The 16,161-nt window shown below is 35.7% G+C and overlaps 2 protein-coding genes across 7 annotated transcripts in view; one reads left to right on the top strand and one right to left on the bottom strand.

Moving 5' to 3' along the window:
- MCPH1 (microcephalin 1) overlaps positions 1-16,161 on the bottom strand; it is a 122,785-nt gene that overhangs the window by 46,142 nt on the left and 60,482 nt on the right. The gene's annotated exons all lie outside the window — the stretch shown is intronic.
- Positions 1-16,161, top strand: part of ANGPT2 (angiopoietin 2) — a 43,436-nt gene that overhangs the window by 11,772 nt on the left and 15,503 nt on the right. For 2 of the 4 annotated variants that reach the window (XM_048936976.1, XM_048936975.1), the window contains exons 2-3: positions 11,522-11,677; positions 14,608-14,729. In XM_048936976.1, the coding sequence (XP_048792933.1) occupies positions 11,522-11,677; positions 14,608-14,729 (278 nt within the window). The remainder of the gene's footprint in view (positions 1-11,521; positions 11,678-14,607; positions 14,730-16,161) is intronic. The other 2 variants (XM_048936978.1, XM_048936977.1) reach the window with 1 other exon arrangement.

Genomic DNA, 16,161 nt, shown 5'->3' with positions numbered 1-16,161 from the left:
TTTTAGTAACTTTTCAGATACAGTACCATTCCCTGACCACGTAGCATATTAGCAATAGAAGCAATGGAAAGGGAGACTTTTTTGTTTCTTTGTCCTGTCTCAGAGATGCATAATGGCTTACAAAAGGAACCATGTGAGATAAAGGCTTTCTCTTTTTGGAAATGTACAGGAAAATCAGTCTGTGAATTCTTTGTAGGGAAACTGAGTTCTTCAAAACTGAAGTTAGCAGCTGATCTTGAAGTCTGGAACATTCAAAAACTGGCGTGTCTTCAGCTCAAATGAATGATTTTCTCTTACTAGCATTATCAAAGCTTCTTCAGAAAACCTTCTAAAACCTCCTTAAACTTTATTTGGCATTCAAAATACCACAAAGTCTAAAAGCTTCTCAAAGTGCTTTCAGTTTCCTCTATCTCTGCAATTAAAAAAAAAATCTAATGATTTTTCATGCTGAAAGGTGTTCTGTTTGGAAAAGGAGACACCCAGTTTTATAGCTTACAAAAGGGACTCATTGTATTCCATAGCTTCCTAACTAGTTTGATCCTTGAACTCCGAATCATTCTTCCTCCTGGTTGGAAGTGGAATGCAAGATGACTGCTTCCCTAGAAAGCAACACTGAGAATGAGCTGTGAATGCCTAGCTCTCTTTCACTTCCCCAGTAGCACAGTTTGAAGAAGAGGAATTTGTTTCATGTTTCCTCAGAAAACTGCTGTATCACACCATGAGCTCTTCTGTAAAATAAGCTGTTTTGTTGAAAGAGGAATTCTTAATAAGCTTCACTTGATATTGTAAATTGAGAGAAAAAGTAGTTTTTTATTAAGGAAACTCTGTACCAGATACAAAGCTTCTAAAACACTTGAAGCTACATAGCTGTTGCCTTTCATAAAACAAATATATCCTAAGGACTCTCTTCAGCATACCGTACAGAAAGTATTTTCTGCTGCCTGTGGCTTGATGGAATGGAAAAAAATACAAAAATAAGAAAGCATTACTTTAGGTCTGGGATAGCACCTGTGTTTACTCAAATGTGTATTTTCTAATCTAGAATCACATCTTTACACCAGTCTGGAAAGTCTTATTTCACTGACAGCACCATGCAAGTACAACATGCAGCTGAAAACTTGCATGGTTTTCTCTCAAAAGTTTGACTATTCCATTTGTGAAATTATAGTTCAGTGCTATAACTCAGTACTTAAAAATTTAGTATGGGTTGGCAGTATTTCTTAAGTGGTTAGTAAATAAGGAATCTTGTTCCTGAATTGTTGTGGCTTATTACACATAATAAGGAATATTTATACTCATTTCAGTGAATGGCAGAAGCATCACTGGCTTCATGCCTTCCTGGCTTCAGTGCTACTGAACTTCGGCAAAATGCCATTCATGACTCAGACTATTTATTTATTTCTTCTTTATTTTTAGACTAATGGGAACTTTATGAATTCCTTCCCTGATTTCTAAAAGAAATATCATTTAGCCGTGATCTTGAAAAACAGTGATTCAGAATCTTAGATTACTGCCTTAATCTGTTACTCTTAACGAGAGTGGTTAATCACCAAACAGTTGAGGTTAGGTCTGAAGACACTGTTGTTAAATTTCACTTCAAAATTATTTCTTTATCTGTACAGAAAGATTATTTAAAGATTTGTCAAGATGAATACATATTAGCAGCATTTTTTGAATTTGCAATGTTTGAGATTCTATTTACGTCTCGTACAAAATGCTTATCTAGGTGCCATAGAACATGTATGCTTCACTGGTAGTACAAAGCACATAATGTCATCCTCCAAGCGACAAACCTGAAAACAAATGTACAGCTGGGAGAGCAGCAGTGAGACATCACTTGTGCAAAGCAAGGCCAGGGTGTGGAGTCCTGAGAGCTCAACTTCAAAAAAGTTGGGCTCAGTGATCCTTATGCATCCCTTTCAACTCAGGATATTCTATGATTCTAAGTTTACAGTCGGGATAGCTTGAGATCTCAATGCCTGTTCCCTTTCCCTAGTTACTATTTTTCTTTTTCCAGGTCACGATTTTAATTGTGACTGTTGTAGTTAGTTCAAAATATGTAGTAGAAAGTATGATGATGCTGTAATACCCTTCACTGTTAGGTACAAAATACTTTCAGTCAAGAATTCGTAGTGAAAGTAATTCTTTATCGATATTTGTGCAGACAATAGAGGCACTTCATGCATTCAGTTTCATGCTATATTAATGTAATATTTATTTCTTATTCTAGTAATTATTCCCAATGAAAGTTTGAATTTTTTCCCTTTGATAGAAAATATAAATGCTTAATAAACATCTTACCCTATATAAGATATACTCTTGCATCTGATTAAGTTAATAAACTTAGTCCAGAAATGGCATTAACAGAATCATCTCTGCATATAATGTACTTTCTTTTCTAAGAGTTAGCATTTAAATCTTTCGTATTTTATTTACACAGTTTTAGTTTTATTTTTTTTTCTAATAAATCACAGCTCACTTTCAGCTAGTATTCATTTATGATGTTACTTTCACCTTCTGTCTGCTGACAGGAAAATGAGATAAGAGAAAAATCTTAGCTGGAGGTCTGGAGAGGCTGACATGCTCAATGGAGCATGTAAAAAGCTAATACCAAAGAGACATCTCAAGCATTCCCATATACATTCCCAAAAGATTTTTGTTTTCCCTCCTCTGAGAAACAGCAAATAGTCCTTAGGGACTTCCTGCTCTAGAGAAGGAAAAGAAATGTCCATTTTCCAGACACGGTCACTTTTTTCTTCTGTAGTGTACCGTTTTTCTCAAAAGTGAGAGGCTACGGAAATTGAGAACTGACTTAGAAAACTTAGAAAAATGCGTCATTTTATTTAATAAAAGCTAATTTAAAATGGCTGAAGGTCTGATCGATGGGGATTGATGCAATGCCTTTTAAAATATTTTTTCTTAAGTCTATCAAGATGAGTGTTAAAAGGCATAGTGGTTCCTCTTATTTCCCTCTCTTCCTAACTTTAAGCAGTAGCAGCACTGATGGATTTTGAAAACAAGTATGAAAGTTAGTTTAAAGAGATTAAAATTGTCTGCAAAACTGGAATTTTTATAATACATTGCAGTCACGTGCAAAAGATAAATATAAGCATAGATGAAGAACCTGGCAATATTGTGCTGCATTAATTACATATATGCACATTAAGCAGAATGTGTGGCTTCATATTGCCTCTGTGAGCTGCTATAATGAAACTGCTGTTTTACATAATTAATGATACTACTTTATTTTTAGAAAAGTACTTTACATTTTACTGTTACCTATTTTCAATACAGTCCAGAATGTCTTTCCCCAGAAAACCTTTCCAAATGCAGACTTCAACTATACTACAGATAAACAATTCATCTACTTGATATTTTATTTAATTGAAAGCAAAGTCTGTTAAAACATCTTCAAGAAAATTGCATTTTAGGTCTTTATATATGTAAATATGTGACGTGAATCAGAAATTTAAGGATACATGGATGAGCTTCTACAAAATGTCAGTTGCATATTTACAAAGTTAGAAAAAAAACAAAGGTTTCAAATTATGGGCTAGATTCTGTTTCAGATCCCTCATGAAGAAGTCAGACACAACCAGAATCCAAACTACTCTGAAACAAGGACAGGCAGCCAAGACCAAGCACAGCTGGGTTACGGATACTCATGGCATTTGGAATATGAGAAGTAGGAAAGTCTCGTCCATATTTTGAAAAAGTATTCAAAAAAGAATTGATGAGATTTATCAATGTTTTCCTTATTTTGCCTTGGCATTAGAACCGAACAAAACTTACGGTTGCTTTAAGTTTATTTTCCATCTTGCTCAGTTTTGTATATAAATGCAATATCATAGGGTACAAAATCTCCACATGATGTCTACAGGTAATCAAAGAGCTAATTTAGTGAAGATTTAAGTTGGTCTAAATTCACACGATCAGTTGTGAAAGAACGGGACATTTTTAGTAGGGATGCAACACAAATAACGAAAGCTTTTGACACCTGAATATATGTCAAACATCGTAGCCTCAATGCAAACTTAAAAAATGGTCTCCTATAATTGCTCACTGTCCCCTTATCCTCCCATTTTTTCCTTAGGTTAGTGTATGCAGGCTTAGTCAAATAGTCCAGTGACGTAAATGAGAGCCACTTCAAGGAAAAGCAAGGAATATGTGTTTGGAGTATGGAGGCTTTGGCCAGCAATCACCTCTTAGACAGAATGAACTCCATCAAATGCAGCTGAGCTTCATACATCACACATAGCGGTCGCTGGGTTTATGTGACTAAAGGTATTTTTCAGGCAAGATTTTGCTGATTTAAATACAAAGCTATTGAGGTATGACTTCAGATAAATTTTGACCTCTTTGATATTTCTAATAGCAGGTATGGTATTAGAAAGAATACATTACAAAAAAATCAAGATGATCTTCAGATTTCAGTAGACAGGTTGCGAGAAAACCTAAAAACATGCTGTATGGGAACTGCTGAGTCACAGCTTGAACCTCTGGTTGATCACCTGAGGTGACTCAGCAGTTCCCATACACATACTTTTGAAACTTTCTCAAATTTACAGATGATGTCTCTCAAATTAGTAAATTACTTGATTTAGTAAACCACATTTTATACAAGGAAAAAAGATCTTGATAGATTCTAATGAACATTATGCAAATGATCGTGCTGCTCCAGCCATCTACCTACTCCTCCCAGTGGACACAGCGCGGGGTAGAAAGCCATGATTAATACTATCAGTCTTTCTGAGAATAAATTCGATAGTTGACAGAACTGGATTATAAACATTAAAAAGAAATCACCAAACGTTATATGGAAAGACCGTTTGTGCCAGTAACAGACAAATTCCATAATGTAAAGGAAGCAGCCAGTACTATTTCTTCCATAAATATGGAGTAATGTTTAGAAAAGGAATATATACGTATAGAAAAGGAATATAGCTGTAATTTCTGCCAAGAACATAAAAATTCTATTTGTATAGACTAATCATTTGGCAGCAAAGAGCAAAACCAAGACCTCATTTATAAATTTAAATGAAAAAAAAGATTAAGTGTCTACAAAATGTACAAATAATTTACTGATTCTTTGGAAAATTATTCCGTAATGTAGACACAAACTACACAATAGCAATCAGGAAGGCTTTTCATTTAAATGAGAATTGGCAAACTCATCTCCTTTACAAACAAATATTACCTCTCCTAATAGTTCAAACACAAATTTTTGCTAACACATGCTCCACATTTTGTCTTTTCTTTCCTGACAATTTAAAGCTTATAAAAAAAATAAGACAGACAATCTTGACTATTAAAATAATTTTTTGGAATGTGCTCCAATACATCTTTTGGCAGGTTAGTGAAGTATTTTAAGCAAATTTTAAGATTTCATATGATCTGAAGTCCTGAAGCATAACAACCCCAAACTGATATCCTTAGAGAATTTTGTCTCTCTAAAAATATGTAGTCATATTTCAAACTTTAAATACATTTTTTTTATTTCCCAGCTGCTTTTCCACTTAAAGCATATTTTTAAAGACATGCTTTTTCTCCCGCTGTGCTTTCATTTTTTATATTTACTTTTTTCAAGAATACGTGCCAAAGCCTTAACAAAGCATTTAAAACGTTTCATTAAACCAAATCCACTGAAGAACTGCTGAAAAGCTAAGAATTATCACTGAAATATATATTTGTTACATAATTTTCACAAGTTTCACTTGCATGAGCAAAAAGAATTCCCTACACCAAATTAACAAGCGTCACCACACCACCAACAAATATGGATGATTTACATGGGCTCCATCCCTTGGTCACTTCACCATGTGACAACACCACATTCTCTGCAATGACTACACTTTGAATCTCAACAAACAAGCAGTTCTTTCTTTCAGATTAGGTACTGATTAATATTCCTCTCCCTCTCTCCTCTTTCTTTTTTTTTTTTTTTCTTTTTTTTTTTTTGGCAGTATTTATGGATTTTCTGAAGCAAGATACATCATTAAGAGTCATCTGTTAGGTTTTGACATTTACTACAAAGTAACCATCGTGCAATGAAGGTTAACATATATTAACTTTAAAGCCTTATACTTCACTGAATTAAGAAGAGATTAACAATTATCTTTTCATAAAGAGTCACGCAGCAAAGGAGAACTCTGGCAAATAATTCCTAGTGCACCTTCCAAATTGAAGGAAAATACTGTAGAAGACAGACATATGGTGCAAACCAAACTGCCATGCTCCTGAACTGCTGGATAGGAGCTGAAACATTTCATTCTTATCCCCTTCCTTCTTGTCAATGACCCGAGCCATTCTCTCTCATTCAGGAATTCTGACCACACTACTGCTCATAAAGGAAGCAGACTCCTTGACAGGAGCTGATAAAGAGCGCTCTACAAAGACATGTGTCACAAAGAACTGCTGTCTTTCAAAATATCTGCAATTCCTCAGTGTTAGTGGTGAAATTCAGCCACAGCTGCCTTAGCTAGAGCATATATTGCAATATTCTTCCACTCACTTGCAAGAAAATACAACGGCCTCCCATTCTGAGAGTATGCAACAAGAATATGTACTGCTCTTGCTCAGATCAGTGGGACATGATCCCCCTGGTAATTATTGTATTCGTATTGGAAGATGAAAGTAAGCACCTGCCACCAAAACAAATAAATAAAAACAGCCCCTAACAAAACCAAAAAGAAGTGTAAGTGTAAACATTTTCTATTTCAGCATTTCAACATTATATGAAGAAGAGGAATGGATTATAAATCAATAGAGATGGGTGCATACACCCATTCAGGGTCAAGAGAAGAGAATTCCATGATGTGTATATTCAGAGATGCATAAAATTAAGAAAGGAGGGAATACAAAGGAAAGAACAGAAGGGATTTATGAAGTTATGCCTTGTAGTACTTTTAGGGGAAAAAAACAATTAATTAATCCATATAACTTTGATGTTTCAAGTTGCTTTAAATTAGAATAAATGAGCCAGATAATGAACCTGGCCACCAGTTTTAAAATAAATCTCTTTTGATGTTCATATTTCATACTTTCAAGTAAGCACTGATACCATATTCCCTAAGTTGTCTATTTAATATTTTTCAGTTTGAAAACAGATTTGAAGACAAACTGCTAAGCTTTAGCTGTGAGAATGATACTTCAATGGTTTAGAATGCATCACATTCAAGATATAATATTTGGAAAAAGCAGATGGCAGTGTTTAGATACGTGGCAAATACAAAGATGTAGATCTGTGTACCTAAACAAGACAGCTTTGTAAAGATGCAAGCACACTGACAAAGGCTTTAAAATCTTGCAACCAGAACTGCCAGATGCCTAAAACTGTAATCACAGGTTTTGTGTACTGTAATCAGAACAACCTTACAGCTCTGAGCTTTAGCTAGGGAATTGCCTAAGCCTACCTTAACTTGTTTACCTTACCTTTAAGCCCAGAATTAACTCATTTTCTCGTAGGTTTTGGAAGAACTCAGTGATAACATTTCCAAAGAAGTCTTGCAATTCTGTAACCCTATTTGAAGATATGACCTTGCTCAGATTCTCATTTTGATCTCTGCCTGTAGTGAACAGGAAACCAACCTTCAAGAACAAGGTTTAATATTCACAATTACCTATTGAAATAATTTATTCCTTTTACTGAAGTGGAAAAGAATCAAAGTTCTTGATAACTCTGTTGAACTATTTATTGTTTCCTTTATTTCTACTGTGGGCTTTTTTTTTTTCCTAAATGAAAAACTATATTTTCAATACTTTTTAATATTGGAAATGCATGTTGTATTGAAGCAAATCAAATGCATTCTGATTTTGGAGATTTTCCTTCATTTTCTTTTAACAGAAGTGCATTTAGAGTAAAAGTCTTTTCCAAGATGCCCATAATGATGTTCAACTTTGCAGTTTCCGTTTCTGAAGTTAATCATGACTCAGACTGTTTAATCCCCATGTCTGCAGCCCCTTCAGAGAAGACACATTAATTGTTCTCAGTCTTTATGAAGCACCATCCAACTTTGGTGAAGAATTATATATTTTTATCTAAAAGCCTTCATATTCTTGCACATCTCCTTGGACGACGTTGCACTAAATATTGTTTTGCTTTACTATTGAAATTATCACTATAATCAACTGTAGTAAGGTTTAAAATTCTACCATGTTTGATCAAACTAGATGCATCCCTGGCAGGGAAGCTTTTGAAAATGAGGAATATCTAAGAGTAACAGGAGAATAGGGAAGAATGTGAATTGCCATAATATGATGAAAACTGAAGATCCCCTCATCAAATCATCATGCTCCAAATCAACTGACTGTATGCTGACTTCTAGCCTTCAAAAATCTTGTCATAAAAAGAACACCTAGTGTTTCCTAAAAGCTATTTTTAAAATGCTAGCTACTTAATTCTTGAAGTATAGCTGGGTGGTAAATACAGCAGCATTTTAACAGATATGGGTCAAAGCTTGTGCCAAGTCAGAAATTTCTGTTGTGCGTTCCAGATCACCAGAATTCAAAGAATGGAGTGAACAAACAAAGTGTGTTTTAAACATCTGGTCACATTAGACAAAAACAAAATAATGTTGATTTTAAACAAAGCATACATGCTAGCTATTTATTATTTACTAGCATCTTCTTTGTAGTTCAGCACGTTCTCTTGTTGTGTTGGAGCAATCTTACTTATGTGTCTTCCCTGAGGAGCAAAAGCTGCAAACTCTCAGTCTTTAGGTACTTATTTTTGTCAGTACAACAGCATCCAAAGTAAAATTTTTAGTTGTATTAAAATGCAAAGGAAAGAACTCAGTATTCACTAACTATACTATCAAAAGGGATGCCATTCAGAGGGACCTCGACAGGCTGGAGGGCTGGGCTCGGGTGAACCTGATGAGGTTCAACACGGCAAAGTGCAAGGTTTTGCATTTGGGCCGGAAGAACCCCAGGCACCTGTACAGGCTGGGAGGAGTGGTCCTTGAGAGCAGCTCGGCAGAGAAGGACCTGGGGGTCCTGATGGACGAGAGACTGAATATGAGCCAGCAGTGCGCTCTGGCAGCTCGAAAGGCAAATGGGATCCTGGGCTCCATCAGGAGAGGGGTGGCCAGCAGGGACAGGGAGGTGATTGTCCCTCTCTACTCGGCTCTTGTGAGGCCCCACCTGGAGTACTGTGTCCAGGTGTGGAGCCCTCAGTACAAGAAAGACATTGAGATTTTGGAAAGGGTCCAGAGGAGGGCGACTAAGATGATCAGGGGGCTGGAGCACCTCCCCTATGAGGACAGGCTGAGGGAGTTGGGCTTGTTCAGCCTGGAGAAGAGAAGGCTGCGGGGTGACCTCATTGCAGCCTATCAATACCTGAAGGGAACCTACACCCAGGAGGGGAGTAAACTCTTCAAAAGGGCTGACAACAGCAGGACTAGGGGAAATGGTTTTAAGTTGAAGGAGGGAAGATTTAGGTTAGATGTTAGGGGGAAGTTCTTTACTAGGAGAGTGGTTAGGCCCTGGAACGGGCTGCCCAGGGAGGTTGTGGATGCCCCGTCCTTGGACGTGTTTAAGGCCAGGTTGGACGGGGTCCTGGGCAACCTGATCTGAATGTGTATGTTTGGTGGCCCTGCTAGGCAGGGGGGTTGGAACTACATGATCCTTGGGGTCCCTTCCAACCCGGGTGATTCTGTGATTCTGTGATTCTGTGATTCTGTGAAAAGGTTTGCTTAAAGATCTAGTATTTGTATAGCTCCAAGAAATAGTCAACAAGAGCAGTATTTATTTCATAAATAATGGATACAGGAAAGCTATCAAGCTGGCTCATTTTAAGGAGAGCACAGAGAAAGGAGTTCAAAATGGAGTCCATTTCTCTCAGTTCCCCCAAACTCAAACCAATCTTCCCTATCACCTTCCCTCCTCAAAGAGCTCATGCAACGTAATGCACAGACAACAAAATCCATACCAGGACACTAGAAAGCCAAATTCATTATTCAGTCTTGTATTAAGCAATTATGGTTCACAGCAGTGTATGCAAGGATCACTTTGCAACTTGTCTACTAGTTGTATTATATTGACTTTCCCCCAGAAGCACTAAAGAATAGGTAAAAAAAAAAAAAAAGACCCTTCAGCAAACAGGATTTTTAAAATTACTGTTTTGAAATACTTCTGCTTGCTTAAAGTACTGTTAAGTTCAACTATTTTTTTAAGCTTTTTTGCATATCCCATATCTTGTCAGAAATTATTATTTTTTAATTTCTCTTGCACAGATTTACAATTCCCACATTTTGAAAGGATATTTCGTGATTTCTGCAGCAGCCACGGAAACATCCATTTTGGTGGATTTGTCTGTTAAAAATTACTCATTTTTACCAGCAAGGTTTCATTTCTTTTGTTTTTTCTTTTGAAAGACTTGACTTCAAATATAGGCATATGCATGTAGATTCAGATTTCCCAACGCTTTAAAAAAAAAACATTCACTAGATTCTGAAAATACATCACTGAAGCACTAGATATGAAACAGTTTTAACCTATAATTTGGAAAAGCTAACTAGAAGGACAGTGAAAAAGAATCTATTTCTTAGTGCTGTAACCTAACTCCTTACAAAGAGAAGTAATTTAGGCTCATAATTCTGAACGGGGTAGCAGTAGAAATATGGCATCACTGATATTTCAGGTAGAAGCCTAATTCTAGAAATTTCCTGTCAACAGTAATGATTTTTAACAGAGTTTAAAGATAAGCAACTGACTCATGAATGTATTATGAAGTATTTGCAGAGTTATCAAGAATATGATTTTAAAGCAGCATGGAAAAAAATCATACTGCTTTGGATAATCCAGGATGTATGGAAAGAAAAATTTCATGAAATGCTAACTGAAGTTTCTCCTTGCTTTCTTTGAAAGCAGCATATTCCTCTATAAAGTGACTACCAAAAAAGCCTCATTAGTTTAGTCATTGAAATAACTTTGGAATCAAGTATTTTAAACAGTTTTTGCATTCCAAAATAATAAGTATTTAAAGTATTTATGGGTTTTCCTACTGTTTCATGTCTTTATTTGAAAGTTTCTCTGATAAAAATACGCTCATCAGTGTTAAATGACATTCGACCCCTTCTCTGACATCAAGTCGTGTGATGAAAAATGCTCTTGAAAATATTTGAGTCTGGATACAGGAAGATGACTAAACTGCTAAGCTTTTGTCTTCTAAAAAATTCCCATCGCTGCCAAAGCTGGTGAAGCCACTCTGGTGGTTACAATGGTGGGAGCACTACCATAGAAGAAGTTCCCAGTGTCTGCAAGCATTCTCACCGCTGAGTTCTATCTACCTCCAGCAAATCTGTGTTCCTGCCTTTAGAAAATAGATGGCCACACATTCCTTGTCATCTTTGCCCTTCCTCTGACAGAGCTTAATGTTGGGAAGCTTTGCAGAAGTGGAAAACAGACAAGGACAAAAAAACAAATTTGTTTAGCAAGGCAGACAGCAGGCTTACTGTACTACCCACCCCCCTTCCAACATTTAAAGAATGCAACTATCTTCTTTTTTTCCTTTCCCATGTAGCTTGAGAATTACATCCAAGACAGTATGAAGAAAGAAATGGTAGAGATCCAGCAAACTGCAGTGCAGAACCAGACTGCAGTAATGATTGAAATAGGCACAAACTTACTAAATCAAACAGCTGAGCAGACCCGCAAATTAACAGATGTTGAAGCACAAGTAAGTAAAGAATTTCAACCTAAAAATGCTTCTGCTTCCCAAACGCCTGTAACCACACTTAACGCAGGTTAGTGTTACATCATGCAGTTCATCAATTAAAAGTCAATCATTATGTAAAAATGAAAGTATCCTGTGTGGATACCTGTTTGTCTGTACATGTGGAAATGCTGTGTTGTGTTTGAGCATTACCACTGCAGTTAAATTGTCTGGACTAACAGGTAATTGTTACTGGGTATTTTTGGTTATTGCCAAACTCTGGGCTTGCGACTGTGCCTAAGGAGTCTCAGCACCATTCTAACATTCTTTTCTGATACTTTGAAAATCACAATCACTCTCCAATAAAAGGTCCTTGTTTTCCCAGTGCAAGCCCCTGTACATCAGCTACTTCTTTTCCTGTATGCTAACAGCAATTAGGAAGAATATACTCATCTCTGAGAGAGATACATGTGGAGTTGGTGATGTTGTTGTCCAGGTAGCTGGAAAAAGCCCACGGCTCAGGAATCACAAAACCATAGAATGGGCTGGGTTGAAAAGGACCACAGTGATCATCAAGTTTCAACCCCCCTGCTATTTGCAGGGCTGCCAACCAGCAGACCAGGCTGCCCAGAGCCACATCCAGCCTGGCCTTGAATGCCACCAGGGATGGGGCATCCACAACCTCCTTGGGAAACCTATTCCAGGAAACTTTTGTGCAGTTGCAGAGTCAGCACTGACACGAGCAGGGAGCTGGAGGGAAATCTGTAAGAAATGCATCTTCCTTAAATTTGCTGGTGATAAAACTGATTTTTTGTGTATTTGTTCTATAACAGCAACCCATTCATGTAGCCATACTTCTTTTTTTCTTTTTTCCAAAAATGCTCTAACCTTAAACCTCATGGCATCTCTTTTCATTAAACTTGGAAAATATTTCATCTGCTCATTCACATGCCAGGAGTTGGACACAACAATCCTTGTGGGTCCCATTCAACATGGGATTTTCTATGATTATCAACACCTCTACTCATCTGAAGAAAACATAAATATTTGGTAACATGAAAGACTTCTATTATGGGAGGATTTGAAGATTGTCTAAGAAGACAATTGTTACATCCATCTTCAAAGAAAATGTTTTTTAAAATACTACAGTAGGTTCAAGCATACACTTTGGTAACAGTATGCTTTTATACTACTCTTGTATAGCTCTTCAGTTTTCACCTCTCCCCGCCAGATCTTAGCAAACAGGGTTCCCTCCCATTTTGCCTTTGTTCTATTTACTAAACTGTTTTGTTTGAATTTTCGTTTGTGTTTTAAAAAAATTCTTATCAATGAAAATGTAATTTTTTAAAGAGTGTTTTCACAGATGCTATGAATGAAGGAACAGATCATTTCCAGATCGTTCCCAGCACAATGCACTATACTGCTCTTGTTTAACAGAGTGATGAACCAACCAACCAGAGACGAATTAAGAACAAAAAATAATTAGGTAGCAGCTACTGGAAAACTATATTCAAGTAAACTTGCCTACAGTATGTTAATCTTGAAACAATTTCAAACAACAAAAAAATTGAAAGATTTATCTTTAACTGAGAAGTATTAACTACAATAAGACATTGCGTGAAATAGAATGCAAGTTTTTAATATGTTCTACTTTTTAAGATAAGGACAAATCTAATCAATGTAGGATGGTATGTATTTGTAATTTTGCTAACATGGTAGGAAAATTAAGTGTGTGTAATCCCCAGGCAAGTGACCCTAATGTGTGCACATACTATATTACGTTACTAATGCATAAAACCTAAAATCCTTACCAGGCATTTTACTATCTGTAGAGTTCATCCCGTGAATACAAATATACTATTAAACCTAACATGAGCATTTGTGAATTCTTTGATAAATGGACAGTTCATAGTTCACAGATGTGGATTCAACTTTCTAACTGTACTAGGCAGCCCAGTATTTTGCACACATTGAGAGAATGTATTTATTCACAGTAATGACTTGATGGAAATTATTCAGTTATTTTCTGCTTAGAGGAAGAAAATCATCACTGACTTTCCTTTTCTGCTTGGAATTACTGGTGGCTGGGTGAAGGTCTTAATTAACAACATAAGGAAATTAACCGAACAATTGCTCTCTCAAGGACACTTTTTTGGCAATAATTTTCAGTTACAGTTAATTGTGAAATCATGTCCTGAATGACACTTTAACATGAAGGACATGACTAATCAATTCTTCCTGCCAATGAAAGCCAAATTCTACTAAATTAAAAAAGCCGTTCTAAAACAATGAGAAAGTATTTCTAGAAAACATGCCTCAAAGTAGTGCAGTCTGGTACAAAACAGAAGCACTTTCCATGTTTCCTAATTTCTTCATTTGGAGACAAATAAACATAGGCAGTAAATAATCCATATACAAAAGGTGATATTAAAATGCAAGGAATTTGTTGACAAATGTAGCCACGTGCTAAACACTTTAAAATATAATTTGGGATTGAGGAAAATAGCTAAGGGTGAACTAATGGTTTTAGAGAACTGGGCCAAGATTTCCACTAGTGAGAGATACGCAAAGTGCTTTCTTTCTACAATAGGTGAAGAAAACAACTCTTATTATTTTTTTATTAACAACCATAATAGTTCCAGTAATGAAACAAGAGCATTATAACAGAAGGGAAGGTATAACAGTAAAACTAATGTAAACAGTAACTCTAAATCATTGGTCAGAAATGCAGCATATTACTGAAACACTATTGATAACTGGTAGTGGAACAACAGAATTATGGAAACCCATGTATTCTTCTTCATTCTAATTCTGAGAGCATTTGTGCCTAAATTTAATTTTCAGAAAATGACTTTTGCAGTATAAGTTTACACACGACTTCACAATATAAAGAAATTACAATTGGTTTAAAAGATGTATCTTGATTTTCAAATACTTTTATGTATTTTATTTAGGTACTAAACCAGACAACCAGACTTGAACTTCAGCTCTTGGAACATTCTCTTTCAACAAATAAATTAGAAAGACAGATTTCTGTTCAGACCAACGAGATAACTAAATTACAAGAAAAAAACAGGTAAGCAGCCTATCGATTTGATAAAATGCTATTCTTCATGTACTTTTAGAAGTGCTTGTGTGCTCTTACTGGTTTTTGAACTATATTTATTGTGTTGATTTTTTTTTTAAACTTCAATGTACAAATTTTAATTTTTTACTAAAATTGTGACATTTTTCAAATTTTGTTTTTAGAAATTGCAAAATGCTGATTAAATTTGTCAATTCTCATTTCTCATTTAAATACTTATTTTTATACCACTCTTCTATGCAAATGCATCAGCTTTCTGTTATGGGAGGAACATTAACTTTAGTAAATTTACTTGTTTCAGTTACAATTCTACTTTCATACAAAGTACTTGAAGAGAAAATTTGTGATTATGTTCCAGAGGGGAAAAAAAATGCATGTTTCATTAAATGACAATTGTATCACAGTTCAAGAATTGTCCTTAGAATTGAAAGCCTAATTTTGTGACAACTGAAGCTGATCTAAGAATCAGAAATGCTTTTACTAAGACAAGAGTACTGGTGGTTATCCTCACCTAGACAAGCAGATGAATTTTCAATCATGTTAACTCCCTGAGTCAGTTTACTTCTTGGCCTCAAACACCTCTGCTGTGCAAAGAGGAATGAAGAGAAAAACAGATTGTAGAAGCCCTAATTATAACCTATTTCATTAGTTTATTACCAGAGAAATACTTTTTAAAGGTTTGCCCCATGATACATGTTTTCCATGTTGTCCTGAGTGTCCATTAGACAACCTAATTAGACACTATATTGTCCATTGGGCAAATTTCACACGGCTGGCTGTGCATCTTTTAATGTTAGCTCTGTCTGCACCAGAACCGATGCAATAACTTTCCACCTAATCACCCATTCAGGCCACCTCCCACGCTGGAGACGAATAAAGAATATTTGCATTCTTCCAGGTCTTAACACTATAATACATATTATATATGTTGCATATTATAAAGGACATACATTGTCTAACAGACAGTTTAAATATATTTTTATAATTACATATTTTAATGTATTTTTATATAAATATAACAATGACTGTAATACGTGATATTTGAAAAGTTTAAAGGTTCATTTTTAACTTATTTTTGACTTTTAATAAGATAAAAACATGCAGTCCTTCACTATTATGAATACCATTCTCACAGAGATTAGACAAGACACTTTGTACTCGCAACCAACAGTTACTTTGGATCTACAATCATGTTATACTGATTCTTCATGTACTACTACAACTACTGTCCTTTTTTCAGGACTAAACAATATCTTTCATTTCCTAATGTTGAATTAAGACCCAGCTGACGCACTTCAAAAACTTATGATACAACTGTACTAGATAATATTGCTTATTTATGAACTAATCATGGTTTAGTTTGTGGTAGCAATGGTAATGAGGAGATGGTTGGACTAGATAATCTTACAGGTCGTTTCCAACC

Source organism: Lagopus muta, chromosome 2 (assembly GCF_023343835.1).
Source record: "Lagopus muta isolate bLagMut1 chromosome 2, bLagMut1 primary, whole genome shotgun sequence".
In the NCBI taxonomy this organism is placed as follows: Eukaryota; Metazoa; Chordata; class Aves; order Galliformes; family Phasianidae; genus Lagopus; species Lagopus muta.
This window is presented reverse-complemented; position numbering and strand designations above follow the sequence as displayed.